This window comes from Muntiacus reevesi, chromosome 13 (genome assembly GCF_963930625.1).
Source record: "Muntiacus reevesi chromosome 13, mMunRee1.1, whole genome shotgun sequence".
In the NCBI taxonomy this organism is placed as follows: Eukaryota; Metazoa; Chordata; class Mammalia; order Artiodactyla; family Cervidae; genus Muntiacus; species Muntiacus reevesi.
In genome coordinates, this window is record NC_089261.1 from 18,781,236 (window position 1) to 18,799,453 (window position 18,218).

The 18,218-nt window shown below is 47.3% G+C and overlaps 1 protein-coding gene across 2 annotated transcripts in view; it reads left to right on the forward strand.

Annotated features, from left to right (window-relative positions):
- The first annotated feature begins 647 nt into the window (after positions 1-647).
- Positions 648-18,218, forward strand: part of HVCN1 (hydrogen voltage gated channel 1) — a 32,170-nt gene continuing 14,599 nt past the window's right edge. The window contains exons 1-3 of one of the 2 annotated variants that reach the window (XM_065904372.1): positions 648-832; positions 1,180-1,262; positions 6,155-6,194. In XM_065904372.1, the coding sequence (XP_065760444.1) occupies positions 6,174-6,194 (21 nt within the window). In that variant the 5' untranslated portion in view covers positions 648-832; positions 1,180-1,262; positions 6,155-6,173. Of the gene's footprint in view, positions 1,145-1,179; positions 1,263-6,154; positions 6,195-18,218 lie in introns of both variants that reach the window. The other variant, XM_065904373.1, reaches the window with a different exon arrangement.

Genomic DNA, 18,218 nt, shown 5'->3' on the forward strand with positions numbered 1-18,218 from the left:
AAGTTTGGGACCAGTGATACTTTGGGGGAAAATGGAGGCTAACGGAGTAACTGAGACCAGTGTGAACCATCCCAGAAAAAAGGTCTGGACAGAGTCCTGGGGAAGTCTGGGAGAGGGAGGGCCCGCAGGGGAGGAATGGTGCAGCACTAGTCCCAAAGCAAGGGTGCGCTCTGCCTCCAGGCCGGAAGGCTCCTCCCTCTTGTCAATACCAACACCTCCTCTTCACCTCCAGCCTCATCCACTCCCCCAGTCCAGGGGCTTTCTGACAGCTCCGAAGTTGGCCACCCGCTTAGGGCATTCTGCCCACCTTCCACCCCCTGCCTACAGATACTGTGCAGGGGACACTCAGCTAACGCTTAAGTAATCAGGAATTGGGGACGGGGGTTGGAGGGAGCGAACCGAGCCAGCCGGGCTTCACCGAGCGTGTGGTGGGGAAGGGGTGGATCCGCGGGCAATACATCCCTGTCGGAGGAAGGAAGTGGCTCCCTCCTCCTGCCCCTCCCCTTAGGGTCTCCGGGGCCAGGATTCTCGTGATTCGCGATTGGCTCCCACGGGCGGGACCTTTGTCCGTCTGCGGGATTGCAGGAGCCCCAGGCCAGGCTCGGGCCTGAGGAGCGGGCGGGCGGGGGCGCAGAGACCAGCGGGGAGACTGACAGACCGGCAAAAACGAGGGCAAGGGGCCCGAGAGCCGAGCCGGAGCTCCCCGCCATCCGCGGACTGAGTTATTAAAGGGCGGGCGGCAGGAGGGGGCGGGAGGAAGGAGCGGGCGGGGCGGACCTGCAGACGCCGAGCTCACAGTTGCTGCCGTGGCCGCGGGCAGGCCGGGCGCAGGGTAAGTGCTCCGGGGCTGGCCCGGGGCGCGTGACCCTTTTTCGAGCCCTCCCAGCCCGAGCCGAGCCTCCCAGGGACCCTCCGCGGGATCCCAAGGGTGCCCGGTTGCCCTCGGTTCTAGCGTTTCCCAGCTCAGGGCAACGCGGGCGGGCAGTGATAACCCAGGGGCCCCCATTAGAGAGGAAGGACAGAAGACAACGCGTGCACCTCACCTAGAAAACGAGGGTGTGGACGAAAGCTACCCTTTTGTATGGAGTGATTCCCTGGGCCAGGTGCCTTCACTTCCTCACATGCCATGAAGCAGCAACAACAGGTGAGCTAGGTACCATCCTTGTCTCCCTCTTACAGGTGAAGATACCAAGACTCAAGGAAGCCAAGCTACTCGCCAGGGGGTCACACCGCCCACAGAGGCAGAGCCGGAACTCACCCAGGTCGGTGTGAACACCTAAGTCCCCTTACTCATCAGGCCTGCCCTGCCAGGGTCCTACACCCTTGGGAGACAGCAGGGAGAGACCAGTGCTGGGAATAGGGGAAGAGGCCAGGGTGAGCCTACCTGTTTATCACTGCAAAAAGAACTTTGTGGACAGCAAATCCTTCACCTGGGTAGGGGGTGCCAAGGAATAAGAACAGTGTTGGGGGCCAGGTTTAACTCCAGAGAGAAGGCATGGTGCAGCCCCCTGGTCCAGAAACTCCCAGGCTTGTACCAGCACCCGCGCTGGGCACAGGGCACTTTGCAGGTTTAGCGATGGGACTTCAATTTTCCACGCCTCAGTTTCCTTGTCTTTTTCCTTTGCTTATCCTTAACCTCGGGATTAAGCTTGGTACCTGCCTCGGAACCTTGCTGAGGAGACTAAATGAGATGGTTGGTGTGAAGGCCTACCCCAGTGCCTGACTCAGGCTGGGGCCCGTCTCCACCCGTCTCTGCCCATCTGAGAGCACTTCTCTGTCCTGCAACCCCAAGTTGCTCAGGCTATCTGAGATCTGCAGTGTTTTCGGCAGCCCCACCAGCAGCTGAAAGCTTCTTGAGTAAGACCAAGGCTGGGGACCATGACACCTTCCTCTCTGATTTGGAAGGAAAGGCCAGCAGGGACAGGGTTTTGAAAATCCTCAGGCTGAGACTTGCACAATTCCAGAACTACCCTGTAGTCCCCGATCCCGCCCTCAGCACCAGTTTAGCAAGAAGGAGGAAGGCCTAGGGTATTCTTACTCCAAAACCTGCTCTTTTCTTAATCCCCTCCATTTCAGCCAGCCGCAGGTCCTACGCCTCAGCATATTGTGAATCTGGTCACTCCTCTGCATCCCCACCTTGACCCACAGACCCTCAGCACTGTCTTCTGAAATCTCTGCACACCCCAGGCCTTGATTGATTCCTGACTCTTCTCATTCCTCTGCTCACTGCAGCCATACTGGTGTCCTCTTCCTTCCTTGGACATACGACAAGCTCTCTCAGGGTCTGTGCACAGACCCTTCCTTCTCCTGGTAACACTCATCCCTTCCATCTTCTTGGGACATACTTGCTTGCAACTCAGAGACCACCATGAAAGTCACCTACTTGGAAGCCTTCCCTGCCCACCCCAACCTGCAGGAGCCACTCTTTGCTTGCCCTTTGTTGCATTACTGTTCTTCCTTCCAAGTGATGTTACCTTGTTTATTTGTTTCTTGGCTAAAATGTCAGTTTACCAGGGCCCAGACCTTTTTCTTGTCTCTTCACTTAGGATTCCCCAGAAGCCAGGACCATGCCTTGCACTGAGTTGTTGTTTGGTTGCTAAGTCCTGTTTGACTCTTTGTGACCCCATGGACTGTAGCCCACCAGGGTCCTCTGTCCATGGATTTCTCCAGGCAAGAATACTAGAGTGGGTTGCCATTCCTTTCTGCAGGGGATCTTCCTGACCCAGGGATCAAACCTGTGTCTCCTGCATTGGCAGGCAGATTCTTTACCACTGAGCCACCCGGAAAACCCCTTGTGCTGAGTAAAAGTTCTGATAACTCTACAATTGCAGGCAGTGTGCGTAACCACTACAGTTCTGCTTCTCGTTGCTTAACAACCTTCTTTCTACATTTCTACACAAACCTCAGAATTGTCATTCCTCCTACTGCCTTCTTCAGCTTTTCCCTATCATGGGACCTTGCTGCTGTTACCAAGTTCTAGTCATTTTCCAACTTTGCTTAAAACAGTGTGATCCAAATTGCACTTTTTTTTTCTTGCTTTCAAATTTCTTTTTAACTTTATTTTATATTGGAGTATAGCCAGTTAACAATGTTGTGATAATTTCAGGTTCAAATGATTTTTGAGTCACAGTCTCCAAACTGGTGTGTTCCAGTCAAGGGTCATCCTAAAGGCATACACCACTTATTACCAGGTGGCTGTTTAGAAAAATTATCCCCAGCAGTATGTGCAAGTTTCCCTACAGTCCCATGAGCATGGGGCTTTTTTTTTTTTTCTCATTTTTATTTTGTCTAGTATAATGGGGAGGTCATGGCACGTTTAAATTTTCCGTTGCTTGAATGAGTGAATCTGGGTGTTTTTCTATGCATGCGCTAGTTCTGTTTCCTGTCCTGCGGAGGAAGGAAATCTCCAGGGCACCTGAATTTTTCCCTTCACCTTCACTTGTGGTGGTGGTTCCACTTGAGCCCCATCTCATGAGCAGGGTGAGAGCCCCCTGGGGCTGGAACAGGAACACACCCAGGTGAGCTGTGCTGGCTGCAGAGGCTGCTCTGCCAGTCAACCAGCAAAAAACCGAGAGTCCCTTGTGCCCTGAGCATGCTACCGTGGGGAGAGAAATAACTCTTTTTTATTTTATTTTTTTAAGTCTTCGTGATTTTTTTTCAAAATGTTAATATTTTTTAAAAATGTTAATATTTTTTTAAGTTATAAAATAGTACATGACATATAGGCGCTTCCCTGGTGGCTCAGATGGTTAAAGAATCCGCCTGCCAATGCTGGAGACCAGGGTTTGATCCCTGGGTTGGGAGGATCCCTCGGAGAAGAAAGTGGCAACCCACTCCAGTGTTCTTGCCCGGAGAAACCCATGGACAGAGGAGCCTGGTGGGCTACAGTCCATGGGGTTGCAGAGTCGGAAACGACTGCATAACACAACGTATAAGGTTATTCATTGAAACGCTGGGGCAGCAAAAGTTTGGGAAGCAATCTAAATGTTGGTTGCTAGTGGGAACTACACACACTCCCTCAGGGGAGTCCTGCGCAGTCACCCAAAGGCTGCATTTGCTCTAGAACATCCTGTGAAAGATAGTCTCTGGCTCACTGTGTTAGTCTCCTGTGGCCACTGTAACAAAGGATCAAAAATCTGATGGCTTAAAAGAACAGAAATGTATTATCTTACAGTTCTAGGGGTCTCTCGCCCAAAATCGGTCATGGTATGGCAAGATCAAGGTCTTGGCAGAGCTCTGTTGCTTCTGGAGGCTCCTAGAGGGGAATCTGTTTCCTTGCCTTTACCAACTTCCAGAGGCTGCCCTTACTTATTTTTTAGATTTTTAATTGGAGTATAATTGCTTCATACTGCTAGTTTGCGGTGTTAGTGTCTACTGTACAACACGGATCAGCTGTGTGTATACATACACCTGCCAGTTTCCCTCTTCTAGGTGAGCTCCCTGTGCTACACAGCGTCTTCCCACAAGCTATCCATTATATCTTATATTTTTTTACTCATAACCCCACTCCCTCAATCTTCAACGCAGCATAACATCAAATCTCACTCTGACTCCAGTCCCTGCTTCTATCATCACATCTCCTCCTCTTCTGGTTCTCTCACTCTACTTGTGAAGACCCTTCTGATCACACCGGGTCCACCTGGATAATGCCCCATCTTGACGTCCTTCATCTCCTTACACTTGCAGAGTTCCTTTTGCCATGTAAATGGGCACATTCACAGGTTCTGGGAATTTGGACCGTGCATCTTTGGGCAGGGCATCCTTCAGCCTCCCACACCCTAAAGGGAAATAAGCAAGATTCAGAGCTGTGTGAAAGCTCACATTTAAAGGGAAAAAAAGAATAAATAAGAATGTGCTTGGGAAGACATAGAATACCTCCAAAGGCTACATGGGAAACTGATAGGAGAGGATGTTTCTGGAAAGACGAGGAATAGAAAGACTTATCATAGTATATCTTTTTGTGTCTAATTTTTTTTACTGTATATGTCACCTGTGTTAAAAATGAGCTTTAAGAAGTCACACATAGTCATTGTAAAAGTTCAGACCTTTCAGAAAGAAGCCAAGAGAGAGAGAATACCCACCACACCCTCAAATCTCCACCAGTAACCACTGTGAAGAATTCAGCTCCATCCTTAACAGATTTTTTTTAATGCATATATCATCTTTTCACATGGATGGGATCAGATTATGCTATAAAGTGATGGGAGACTTATTATATTCCTCACATCTTTCCTCATCCACCTATGGACATTTAACAGTACTGGATGTACCATAGATGTACTGTGACTGACTTGACCAGACCCTCAGTGGTGAACATTTAGTTAGATTCCTTGCTGCTTTCCAGAGCAGTCTCAACACTAACATATGTCTGCCTGGTTCCTAATTGGAGTGAAATGCACATCGAATAAAATTTTTTAAAAATTAAGTTTTAAAGTGAGCAGTTCAGTATCATTTAATACATTCCTGATTGTAGTACACCTACCACCTCCATCTAGTTCCAGAATATTCTCATCACCTCAAAGGGAAACTGTGTCCCCATTAGGCAGTCACTCTCCTGTTCCCCTCTCCCCCAGTTCTGGGCCACCACCAGTCTGCCTTCTGTCTGTATAGATTTGCATATTCTGGATATTACACATCAGTGGAACCATGTAATATGTGACATTTTGTGTCTGGCTTCTTTAACTTAACATAGTGTTTCAGAGGTTCATTCATGTTGTAGCATGTGTCAGTACTTCGTATCATCTTTCTTTTTTATTAAGATATAATTGACATACAACTTAGTTTCAGATGTACAACATAATGATTCGATAATTTGTGTGTATTGCAAAAGTACTTCGTTTCTTTTTATGGCTGGATAACACTCCATTGTATAGATATAACATCTTTTACTTATCCATTCATATGATAATGGGCATGAATTGTTTCCATCTTTTGGCTGTGAATATTTGTGTGCATGTATTTGAGTGCCTGTTTTCAGTTCTTTGGGCATATACTCAGGAGGTCATCCTTCTACATATGGCTTGAACTTTACTGTTTTCAGACACTATTAACTTAAGCAAGTTAAAAACAATTTGTAAGAAAGTGTTGGAAAACACATACTAAGGCAAATGCTGGCACAATGACAGATCTGGACAAATGTTTTCTTATTTTTCAGATCCTGAGAAGACAGAAAGATGGCTGCCTGGAATGAAAAGGTAAATTAATTCAGGTGGACTAGCAGAGTTAATGGACCTCCCAGCCTTGAGAAGATAATTGTTTGATGTTTCTAACAGGATGGAAGGAAAACACGTGTTCTGGGTGCTTGCACCATACCAAAGTGTTTAAAGTCACAGAGGTGAAAGCTATGGGAGGAACATCAAGATAGCCTCAAAATCAAAAGCAGACTGTTCAAAGCCCAGGTCTGCATTTTAATAGCCCTCTATCCTTTGGTTACACCCTTCACTTCCCTGAGCCTCAGTTTCCTTGTGTGGAAAATGAGGCCAAGTTAACACCCTTGTTCCTGAAGGCTCATCCAGAGAAGTTGAGGAGACGATGGTCTCAGCATGCGAGGACAGTACTCCTCCCGACCATTTATTTCACAGGTAGAGATACTCGGGAACAGAGAAGGAAAGCTACTTGCTCAAGATCACACAGAAGTGGCAGAAATGGGTCTCCAACCTAGTCTGATGGCAAAGCGAATGCTCTGCCTCCTGTATTGTGCGGCTGTCCAGAGTAGGACTAATAAATTCTGTCCTTGATATCTGGGGTGCAGGCTTGTTCGATTTGAAGAGACATTGGTTATGAAAGGTAGGGCAAGGTGGAAAGATGTTGGCTTTCGTTTCAGCTGTTCTTTTGGAGTTTCTAGGGGCCTGACCAGGTGGAGTTGTCAGGGCAGCGCCAGAGGCTCAGGGTAGCAGCAGAGTAATGGGGCAGAGGACCATGGGACGATGGTGATGATCTTGCATTTTGTCAAATCGGTGGCCCCTTTAATTGTGAGAGTATTTCTGATTTAAAGCTGTTTACAGTGTGGGAGGGGGAAGTGACCAATGGCCCTTACAACATGCTACCAATTCTGATTTCAGAAATGTTGAAATAAGGGGAAAATGTCCATCTTTGCATTAATGAAATTCAGTGGCATTTCCAGTAGAGGATGACGATCACCCTCCGTATTGTGACAATTCCTGATAAGATACCGTAAGCTTAGTGCCTGACACCCAGTAACAGGTGCTCCTTGAGTTCCAGCTGTGATTACCACTCACAGAAAGGCAAATAGAACAGTTTCCTTTGTTTATCGCTCCCTACTAGGCAAAACAAAAAAGCAAGCGGAAATTCTCAATGATGGTTTTGCTGTGGTGAAACCGGCTCTCTGCTGCATCTCATGAGGGGTTGGATCAACCCACACAACTGCTGGAAAAAAACTTGACTGGGTGTATCAGGAGTCATGAAAATGGTCATAATCAAATCTGGTCATCTCACTTACGGGAAAGGAAACAACCCACAGAAAGGCAAAAGTATCATTTACAGCACAGTTTAGAAATGTATGTGTTTCTTAGTCCGTAAGATGTAAGATGTCCTTGACTGTCAATGCATCATGATTTCATGTGCTGTGAAGGAGAAAAGGGCCCGCCCGCCTGTTCACTGTGATCTAATGTGACCCAGCACTGGCACTGGGCGATTGTAGGACAGATTTCAGAAATGTTGACATGTGCAAAAATGGGGCCTTTGAATTGGTGATAAAGATGCTAAAAATGAACAATCAGAAAATACAATAATGAGAACACTGCCTTCTGTGGTTAAAAAACCTTGGCCATTAAAAAGGCGTAAGTCTGATGCATGTAAGTAGTGGGGTGGGGGGAGATACAAAGTTGTCTGCAGTCTTTGATAATAATTGTAAAAGACAGATTAGAGAGTGAGATGGGTAGATAAGTAGATGATAAATTTGGTGTGTTGGAATTATGAATTTGTTTTTCCTCATGTTTTCACAATAGTAATACTAAAAGAAATAGATGTGGAGTGACGGGTCTGCTCACTGGGGTGAATGACAGCAGGTAAAAATTGGGGGTCCAGGTGGATCAGGAGGTCTGGCTGCAGGGACAGGTGGCAGGAGTGGGGGTTAAGATACAGAAACATCAGGGCAAGCAGTGTGTTGGAATGCAGAACTAGGGACACACCTCAGGGGACCCCTGGGGGTAGGAGCCTGTCTTTCATCGTACAGAGGCCAAAACAAGGGGTGGTCCCAGCCACATTGTTGGGCAGCTAGGGAAGATTGGACCAGAACCACTTAGAGCAAATAAGCCTCTTACTGGTTCTAAAACACATTCCTTTTAATAATTTACCCCATTGAAGTTAATTATGTTTTTAAAAAATTGTTTTAATAGGATTGCATTTAGGAGCTATTTAATCATCCACCCCCTCTAGCTTTAGGGAGCAAAATAGCTCTGTTGTAGGAGAAGCTGGTGGGGTTTTTAGCCATGGTTCAGACCTGATTTGCTGTAGCCGGCTCTTAATCACAGGGGCCCCCAGAAGGCTCTGGATAGCTGCCCTCCTGAGAGGCCCTCCCTGCCCCTGCCCACCTCTCTGAGCCTCCCTTTTCCTTTTTTGTAAAATGGGAACCATGAGGATCAAACAAGATGGCGCCTGGAGAGCACGTAGCAGCGTGCCATCCTAATACACAGGAGCTGCTGACGCCGTCATGAGGATCAAGTGGGTTTTCGGCCCATCAGCTGATCTAGTCCTCAGCTCAGTCACCTGTCACCAGCCACATCTAGGCAACCTGGTTGCTGGGTGTGCTTAGAAATCCTTGTGGCCCTTTGGAACCTTTCTCATAAGGTGTTTGGGGGCACCAGGTTCATTCATGATGCTGGTTCTTGACCTTGACTGCACACTGGAGATCCCAACCACCCAGGCCACTCCAGGCCAACAGAATCACAGTCTTGGGGCCTGGGAGCCAGGCACTGGGGTTTATTTGTTTGTTTTTAAAGCATCCAAGTGGTTCCAATGTGCAGCAGGTCTGAGAGCCATTGGTTAAACTGCAGCTGCACTGGCCTCCTTCCAAGGACTGAGCCACAGTGGGGCAAGAAAGAGGGGCGCCCTGAACTCTTGTTTATCTCATCTTTTCCACAGCTGAAGCGTCACTAAGATGTTGGAGGATGGGGTGGCCCAGATGATTCAGTCATACTGGTGATAGGTCCTAATTTCTAGCTGGGTAACTATATATTTTTCCTTCTATGCTTTCATTTCTTTCTATGCTTTCAAAACACAAATAGCAGCCTGACTTATGCTTCCCAGTTAACATGGCCAAATCACAGACTTGGGGCAGGACTGCCAGCTTTCCAACAGCTATCCTCTCCCTCCCCCAGGGAAGCAGACAAAATACGTCCTACTGTACCCATGTGTTTCAGACTCAACCCATTGGTGATTCCTGAAATCCATTAATGGGCTTCAGTCAGCCTTTTAAGAAATAGGACAAAGTAGAGAACTTAAGTCTCTCACATATTAACTTTAATGTTGATTATAGAATGTATATATGTTAGCGTGTCCTAAGTGGCAGGGTATAAAATGTGTTTCTTGTTGAGTAACACCAGGCCAAACTCCCGACTCAGTGCTGGCCTTCTTCACCAGCTGAGTCCAGAGCAGCGTTCGTGGAGGTCATGGGGGAGGGAGGGGATTCTGGGCCAGGCAGCCTGGCTCTGAATCTGAGCCCTGCATCTCACTGGCTGTGTGGCCTGGGGCAGGTTGCTTGGCCTCTCTGTTCTCAGTCTCCGCACCTATAAATGAAGAGGATTCCGTCTCCACCTCATAAAGTTGTTGCTGTGTGTTGCCACGGCCTTCTGCACAGAGCTCAGAAAATGGCAGGTGCTTTGGCGATAGTTCCAATCTCTGCAGTTTGCACTACCTTAAATACTAACTCCCGCATCGCCTCCCCAGCCTCATGATCGTCTTGCCAGGTCAACAGACTCTTCCATCAAGGCAGAAGGGATTCTGACCCACAGGGAATGGAGAGGAAAGTTGGAAAATGCATCTCTGGGGGCACCTGGGCTGCTGGTCAGGCTTCTCAGCCTGCAAGCAGCAACCCCCCCACCCCACGATCTAGTCAGCCGTCGCGGTGGTTATTTTCATGAACCTCAAACTTCCTCCCCACCCTAGAGAAGGAAAAGCTGCTACGCTTATTTAAAGACTTCCCTGATTTTAAAAATAGGCATTCCTCAGAACACAAATCCCTGGGGACTAGGGGGTGGAGGGGGTGGTGGTAAGAGAACGTGACCAGCTGGGGTGCAGGAGTCCCCCAGGAGGAGAGATTTGCTCGAGGGATTTGTTCCACCCTCCAGGTATGTTTAGTGGGAACCTGCAGTCTTCCAGGCATGAGGGCTGTGGAGAATGTAGCATGAGCAGGAGCCCACCCACCCAGCCCCCTAATGAGAAGCTGGGGAGGAAGCAGACTCCATTATACAAATGGGTGCACCCGTCTTTATTGCAGGAGGTATGGGCCATGGGTGAGTGCAACAGGGGAGGTACATAGTCAGATTCCTGGAGCTGGGGTGCTTGAGAGAGACCTCCTGCAGGAGGCAAAGAAAAATGACAAGATGGCATTCCTGACAGAGAAAATCACATGTGCAAAGGGCCTGTGGTTGAAGGAACCTGTTGAGTATGGAGGGCTAATGGAGACCTTGTGGCCAGACCAGAGACCAGTGACAGGTGAGATCAGATAAGCAGCCAGAGGTCACAGCCTGTGCAATGACTGTAGGTCTCGGGAAGGCACTTTGGTCTTTTTTTTTTTTTTTTCTCCTTACCATGCCACACAACTTGTGGGATCTCAGTTCCCTGACCAGGGATCGAACCCTGGGGCCTCAGCAGTGAAACCATAGAGTCCTGACCATTGGAGTATCAGGGAATTCCCTGTGTCTTTAAAATCAGTGGGAATCCCAAGGAGAGTTTCAAATGAGGGCCCCAAGATCACTCCAGGTTCAGTGATTCACTGGGAGGGCTCATAGGACTCCACACACAGTTCCACTCATGGCTAAGATTTTTACAAAGGAAAAGGGAAAAGGTACATGAGTTGAAGTCCAGGGGAGATCAGGCACAAGCTTTCAGATTCCTCTCCCATGGGAGTCACATAGGACTTGCTTAATTCCTCCAGCAGCAAGTTGTGACAACACACGTGACATGTTATCTGCTGGGAGAGCTTGGTTTTTTTGGGGGGGGAGGGGGGGAGAGCTTGTTAAACGACTCAGCACTCAAGGTTTTAATTTGAGAGGTGATCACATGGGTGCCTTCCAAACTCCAGAAGTTCCAGTCTACCCTGAGGAAAGCAGGTGTTCAACATAAACCGCAATGTCTTTTACAAAAACAGTCCAGCACAATGAGCTGTTCTCACCAGATGAGAACGCTACTGAAATACAAGTTCCCAGATTCCAGCCAGGGGCCAGGCAGACTTTTCTAAGGCCACAGCCCCAGGCCTTTTCTGCACAGGGAGTGACATGATTATGTTTCAAGGAATGGTCTCAGGCTGTTGACAAGAGTGTAAGAGTGATGGGGAGAACAGTGAGGGGCTGGTACATCTTCCAAGTAAAATGTGCAGGCTGGGGCAGGGAGGTGGCAAAAGATGACAGAAGTAGGTGATGGATTCAAGGGTTATTTAGATGCTAAAATGCACAGGGCTTAGTGATTAGGTGAGCTTTGTGGGAGAGAGAGGGAAGGCAGGGATTGGGACAACATCTCTGACCCTGTCTGGGTGGATGTTAAGACTCCCTGGACCCAGAAGGTTAGAGATGCAAGTCCATCAACTGTCCACTGGATGGTGGTGATTGCCATGTGGCAAGTCCTCATTTTCTCCTACTGAGGGAGGGAGGATTGCATCTCAGAACCTTGATTCCACTTCTTTCAATATCATCATTCTTGTTGCTTTAAAAATCAGCTCTTCTGGCATGTTTTCCTCTCATTGACAGAGCATCTCAGAAAGAACAAAGCTAGTAGAATTGAGTTCATATGTCAGCTTTACTACTTAGGTTTGTTTTCAAAAACTGTACATGAACAAGTTCTCAGTGCAAGAAATTAAAACAACAAACAGGTAGATATTAGGTTGAACCACATAACTATTGGTTTCTACCAGTTTTGATCTATAAAAATGATAATTTTTAAGGAAGTCTTGTTTCAGTAAAGTTTTCTTGGGTTATATCTTGAACCATTCTGTTCCATCATTTTGGTTCTCTTTTTTAGGGATTTCAGTTATGTATATATTGGATGTGTGTGTGTGTGTACATATATTTTCTTCCTCCTTTCTCCCCTCACCCTTTGTTCTCTGTAGGTTAGATCTGACTCCAAAAATGGCTATTTCTTATTGTTAAACCTAACAGGGGAAAAAAAAGTTTCTCTTCAGCTTCCTACCCAGTCCCAATCCCTTTTGCTTCACAGAAGTAACAGTTTGGTTTGGGTTGTTCATTTGTTTTTAACAAACATGGAATTCCACATTCTGGTCTGGTTAGGGTTAGAGTTAGTACGATGCTGGTTTTCACTTGACCATAGTCGAGAGACACATTTCTGTGTCAGTCCCTGGAGCCACACTGATGTAGGGCATTCTTCATGGCTGTGTGGTATTCCATAGTGTGGGTCTGCCACAGCATATTTAACCACGGACCTTAAGGTTGTAACAGGACTGCAGTGAGTACATGTGTGAGTGTCTGTGCTCGTGCATGAGTCCCTTGTGTCAGGTCAAACAATACGGACATTTAAAAGTTTGTAGAAACTAGTTTAAGGCTGATCCTTTCTTTGCTCCCATGGCACATTGGGGAGGCTCAAATATCCTTTGAAAAGATGAAAGAAACTGCCTCATCGCCCTCCTAAGAAGGACGTACCCATTTCCATGCCCACCATATCTACAGAGACATGCCTTCCTTCCTCCACTTCCGTCACCCTGCTACATCAGGTGACTCTGGACAGTAGATCTCTCCTCCCTGAACCTCAGTTTCCCCTTCTGTAGCATGGAGAGACTGCCTCTCCCTGCCCAGCCAACTTCTCAGGATTATTGCCAGCATCCAGTGAGAGCAAGAGGAGATGAAAGTGCAAGCAAAAAGAAGCTTCTTCCAAGTGGTTTTGTTGACCTCCAAAGGAGCCTGCTTCATTCCAGGAGTGCGGGACGGGTGTGTGGCCCATGAACATAAAGGGGGAGAGAGCACTTGGTCTGTGGCACCCTTGAGCTGACTTGACCACACCCGCTCTGTCTTAGCTTCCTGGGGTTGCCATAACAAATGACCACAAACCAGATGGCTTAAAACAACAAATTTATCCTCTCAGTCCTCAAGGTCAGAGTTCTAAAATCAGGGAGTTGGCCAGCTCAGTTCCTCTGGAGGCTCAGAGGGAGGGTCGGCTCCATTTCTCCTAGCTTCTGGTGCGTACTTGCTAAGTTGCTTCAGTTGTGTCTGACTCTGCAACCCTATGGACTGTAGCCCTTCAGCCGCCTCTGTCCGTGGGATTCTCCAGGCAAGAATACTGGAGTGGGTTGCCATGCCCTCCTCCAGGGGATCTTCCTAACCCGGGGATCAAACCCGAGTCTGTTAGTCTCCTGCATCGGCAGGTGTGTTCTTTACCATTAGCACCACCTGGGAAGCCTAGCTTCTGGTGGTTTCTGGCATTCTTTGGCTTGTAGAAGCATCACTCCAGTCTCTCCCTCCATCTTCCCATGGCCTTCTCCTCTGAGTGTCCCCTCCTTTTCTTTTCTTTTTTTAAACATTTATTTATTTATTTGGCTGTGCCAAGTCTTAGTTGCAGCATGTCAGCTCTTTAGGTGCAGTATATGGGGTCCAGTTCCCCAACCAGGGATCAGACATGGGCCCACTACATTGGGAGTGCAGAGTCTTAACCACTGGACCACCAGGGAAGTCCCCCCTCTTTTTCTTATAAGGACACTAGTCACTGAATTTAAGGTCCATTCTAAATCCAGCATGATTTTATGTCAAGTTTTTTTTTTTTTTGGACTGCACCATGCACCTTATGGGATCTTAGTTCCCTGACCAGGGATTGAAGCCCAGGCACTTAGCCATGAGAGCCGGGAGTCCTAACCACTGGGACCTCCAGGGAATTCCCAGCAAGATCTTGACATCTGCAAAGGCTTATATTCCAAGCAAGGTGACTTTCTGAGGTTTCAGGTAGACATGGATTTGGGACAGCCGTGTTTCAACCCACTGCACCCTCCTAGCTGGTAGATCTCCGGTCACAGCCTGCCTGGCCTTTTCTCAGCCGTATCTTGTAACATGGGGGCCTTCAGGTCATACAGCCCAGTCCAAGGGTAGGTCCTGGCTCTACCATTTTCTGAGAGTGTGACTTTGGACATATCACCTTTTTCACCCAGACCCAAAATGATGACTTTGACCTCAGAGAGTTGTTAGGAATTAAAATGAAACAGTGCATTTAAGGAACTTACCAGTGTGCTGTTATAACAAATTATAAACAATCAGCAATAATAGATGTTGCTGCTATTGTATCTTGTTTGGGAGTGGGAGAGTTGATTAATGGGGCTTCCCAGGTGGCGTTATTGGTAAAACTCATTTGCCAGTGCAGGAGACATAAGAGAAGTGGGTTTGATCCCTGGATCAGGAACATCCCCTGGAGGTGGGCATGGCAACCCACTCCAGTATTCTTGCCTGGAGAATCCCATCGACAGAGGAACCCGGTAGGCTACAGTCCATAAGGTCACAAAGAGTCAGACAACAGCTGAAGTGACTTAGCGTGCATGCACGCACGTGTTGATTAATAAGCAAATTAAGTCCCCAAAAGTAGGCTCTGAGAGGGAATGGGGAAATGGGGACTTAGCAGACATTGAGCCCTGGGAATCAGCAGTCAGATGAATTTCTTAAAAAGTACCTATTTCAGTGATTGCTGGATGACCATGAAATAGGGACTTTCCCCCTCCTACAGACAACAGCTTCAGAGTCTGAAAAATAGACATTCACAAGAACATTTTATTCCACATCAATTGTAGGTCTGATTTTTTGTTTGTTTGTTTTTCCCCCTCTCCCAGTTAGTAATTTTTCTGGTATAATACCTGTCATGTGTAAACGAGAAGTAGGCAGTTACCTTTGATGGGTAGCTCCTGTGGTTTTGTTAAATCGTTTATTAAATATTTATTGAGCCCCTCCCTGTGAGGGGAGGAACAACATCTGCCCTCCCGGGGTTCACAGACTAGTGCCGGAGACAGACAACCTTGAGGTGTCACAGTGTTCATTAGTGACTTGATGGGGAAGTAGAGGAAGGACCCTCACCCAACGTGTGGCAGTTAAGGAAGGCCTCCCAAGGGAGGTAAAACTGACTCTGTAAGACCTGAAGAAGAACTAGGGTGAGGCAGATGGGGGGTATTCCAGGTGGGGTGGGGGTGGTGGGGCGCGCAGGTCATGTGAAGTACTGGAAGCAAGAGAGAGTGGTTTATTCCAGAACCACAGTGCGTTTAGTGTAACTAGAGTGTGGTGGAGGCTGGGGAAGGGACCATGAGAGCTTTGACCTTGTCCTGAAGGCAGCAGTTGACAGGGGGTGAGGGTGAGGGGGCCAGGGACTGAAAGTAATGGGAGGCGGGGGAGGGAGATAGGCAAGGGCAGGGACACAGCCAGCCCAGCATTGGAGAAAGGTGACCCTGGCCACCACTGGATGGAGAAAGGGTCAGAGGTAAGAGGCCGAGTCAGGAGGTTGGTGCAAGTGTCCCCAAAAGAGGTGAGAGTGGTAGGAGAGAGGTGAAGAGAAGGTGCAGCAGGAATGGTGTTCAGGAGGTTAGAGTGACAGGCCTGATGGAGAGATCGGAGCCAAGAGTGATCTTCAGTTCTGGACTTGAGTGGCAGGGTGGATGTGACTCCATGACCTAGGCCAGTGTGGAAGGAGAAGTAGATTTGGGGGGAAAGAAAAGAAATTAGTTCAGTTTGGATGACAGCAGACTAATGACCTGGCAGGATATCAGATGGCAGGCTGGAAACTGATTGGCACCTGAGCAGCCTCGAGAACACAGATGTGCAGAGACCACCCAAGTGGGGAGTGGCCCTGCGCCAGGGCAAGCTCGGGGTCAGGGACTCGAGGACTTGCGGTGGTGTGGGGGCAGGGACGTGGTACGGGAAGAGCAGCCAGAGATGGGAGAAGAATCAAGAGGAGGCAAGATTGTCAAACAGAGCCAAGTCCACACTGTGAGAGGATACAGCCCAGTCCGGGTGGGAACCACAGTCGTGGGCTTTGATACAGAACAGTGACCCCAGAGAGAGCAGGGCCAGAATATACTGGGACGGCAAGGGTTAATGCAGGAGAAGTGGGGACAGTTCAGTGCCAGGGACTCCACTGGTCTAGATTCTCCGGATTGCACATGATAGAAGCAACTAAATCTGGCTTCATCCAGAAAAGGAATCTTTCAGTCCCTATGACTACACACATGGGGTTGCAGAGGCAGACAGTTTGGGACTAGTAACCAGTGAACTGAGATATCCACAGGTGATGAAGAAGTCAGAGGAGTGGAGGTGAGAGTGTTTCTTATTGAGGAATAATAATACCGGCGGGTACTTACACAGGGTCTGCTCCTGGCCAGGCACTAAGGCTGGTGGTCCCCGCAACTCGCTGAGTCGGTCCTTCCATCTGCCTGGGCAAGGTGGGGGCGGGGGATGGTGGATGCCGAGAGCGGAGAGTCCAGGGTGGGTGGTAAAGCTGCCGAGGCTCACAATGTTTTCATGATCTTTGTCTTTTCTGGAATTTTGCTGCTTCTGGCATGACGAATTTTTGACTTAAAACTAGAGTTGTTTTCTGCTCTGCTGGGTGCCATATTTTCATTCCAAATTACTGAAAGTTGCTTCTTTACTGGATGCAAAGTTTCAAAAAAAGTTTTCTGTATAAAATATGAATATGGTTTTTTAGCACACCCTGAGGTTCCCACCATGCTGAGAATTAGTGTAAGAGGTTTCTATCCGCCAGATGAAGTGTTTTGGTGGAGGGGATCATGGCCACTAACCACCCAGAAAGATTCAGGTTGTCTGTGGGCCTGGTCCTTGGCCAACTTTGAGAACCCAGCAATTGGAGGCACCAGTGCCCTCCACCAACAGGCACTTGATGGGCTCCTACGCTAGGAGCCCATGGTACTCAGGTGTCACATGGTACTCTGGGGACTCAGAATCTTGGACCTATATGTTTGTATTTTTCCATTAAATTTGGAGATTTTTTCCAGGTGTTATTTCTCCAAATATTTTCCCTCTCTTCTCTTTTTGGTACTCCAGGTACATGTATATTAGGAACTTAATGTCCCTGAAGCTCTGTTCTTTTTTTTTAACCCTAGCCTTTTTTCTCATCTCGCTTCCACTGGGTAGTTTCAGTTTTTTATCTTTAAGTTCCCCGATCTTTTCTTCTGCAGCATCTAATCAGCTATTAAGCCCATCCAGTGATTTTTCATTTCATATATGTGTTTTTCAATTCTAGAGTATCCATTTGGATTTTTTATAGTTTCCATTTTTCTCTTGAGATTCTCCATTTGTTCCCTCATTAAGTTCATGTTTTCCTTGAAATCCTTGAACATATTTATAATTAACTATTTTCAAATCTTTGTTGGCCAATTTCATTATCTCAATCCCTTTTGAGCTAATAAGCTGATGTTTTATTGGTTTATGACCACATTTTCCTGCTTATTTATCTGTCTGGTAATTTTTTATTATATGTTGGACATTATGAATGTTATGTTGTTGAGAGTATTTTGCTGTCTTCTTCAATAGAGTACTGAGTTTTGTTCCAAGAGGCAGTTAATTTACTTAGAGATAAGCATAATCTTTTTAAAAGTCTTATTTTTAACCTTAGTTGGGACAGGTCTAAGGTAGCCCTGACTGGAAGGCTAGATTGAGTCTATATATAAGGCATGGCTTTTCTGGAATTTCTACTGAATACTCAAGAGTATTCAACAAGATCTCTCTACTCTCACTGTTTGAAACTCACAGATCTCCCAACCCAGACCTATGTAAATCTCTGGTAGTTGTTCAGCTCACAGTTCCCTAAGAGTTTTTTTATGTTTTGTTTTCCCCTGAAAGTTATATTTTGCCCTGTTTCATGGAGTCTTGCTCTGCACATGTGAAGTTTAGGACTCAGCCTAAGTCCAATACTTGGAGTGTTTTCTCTCTGCGCTGCTTCCTTTTCTCTGGTACCTTGCCATGCAAATTCCTGAGGAAGTAAACTTCAATAACCCTGAACTATAATCTTTGTCTCCACAGTCCAAAAAGTACTTCCAGGCAGAAAGCTAGAGT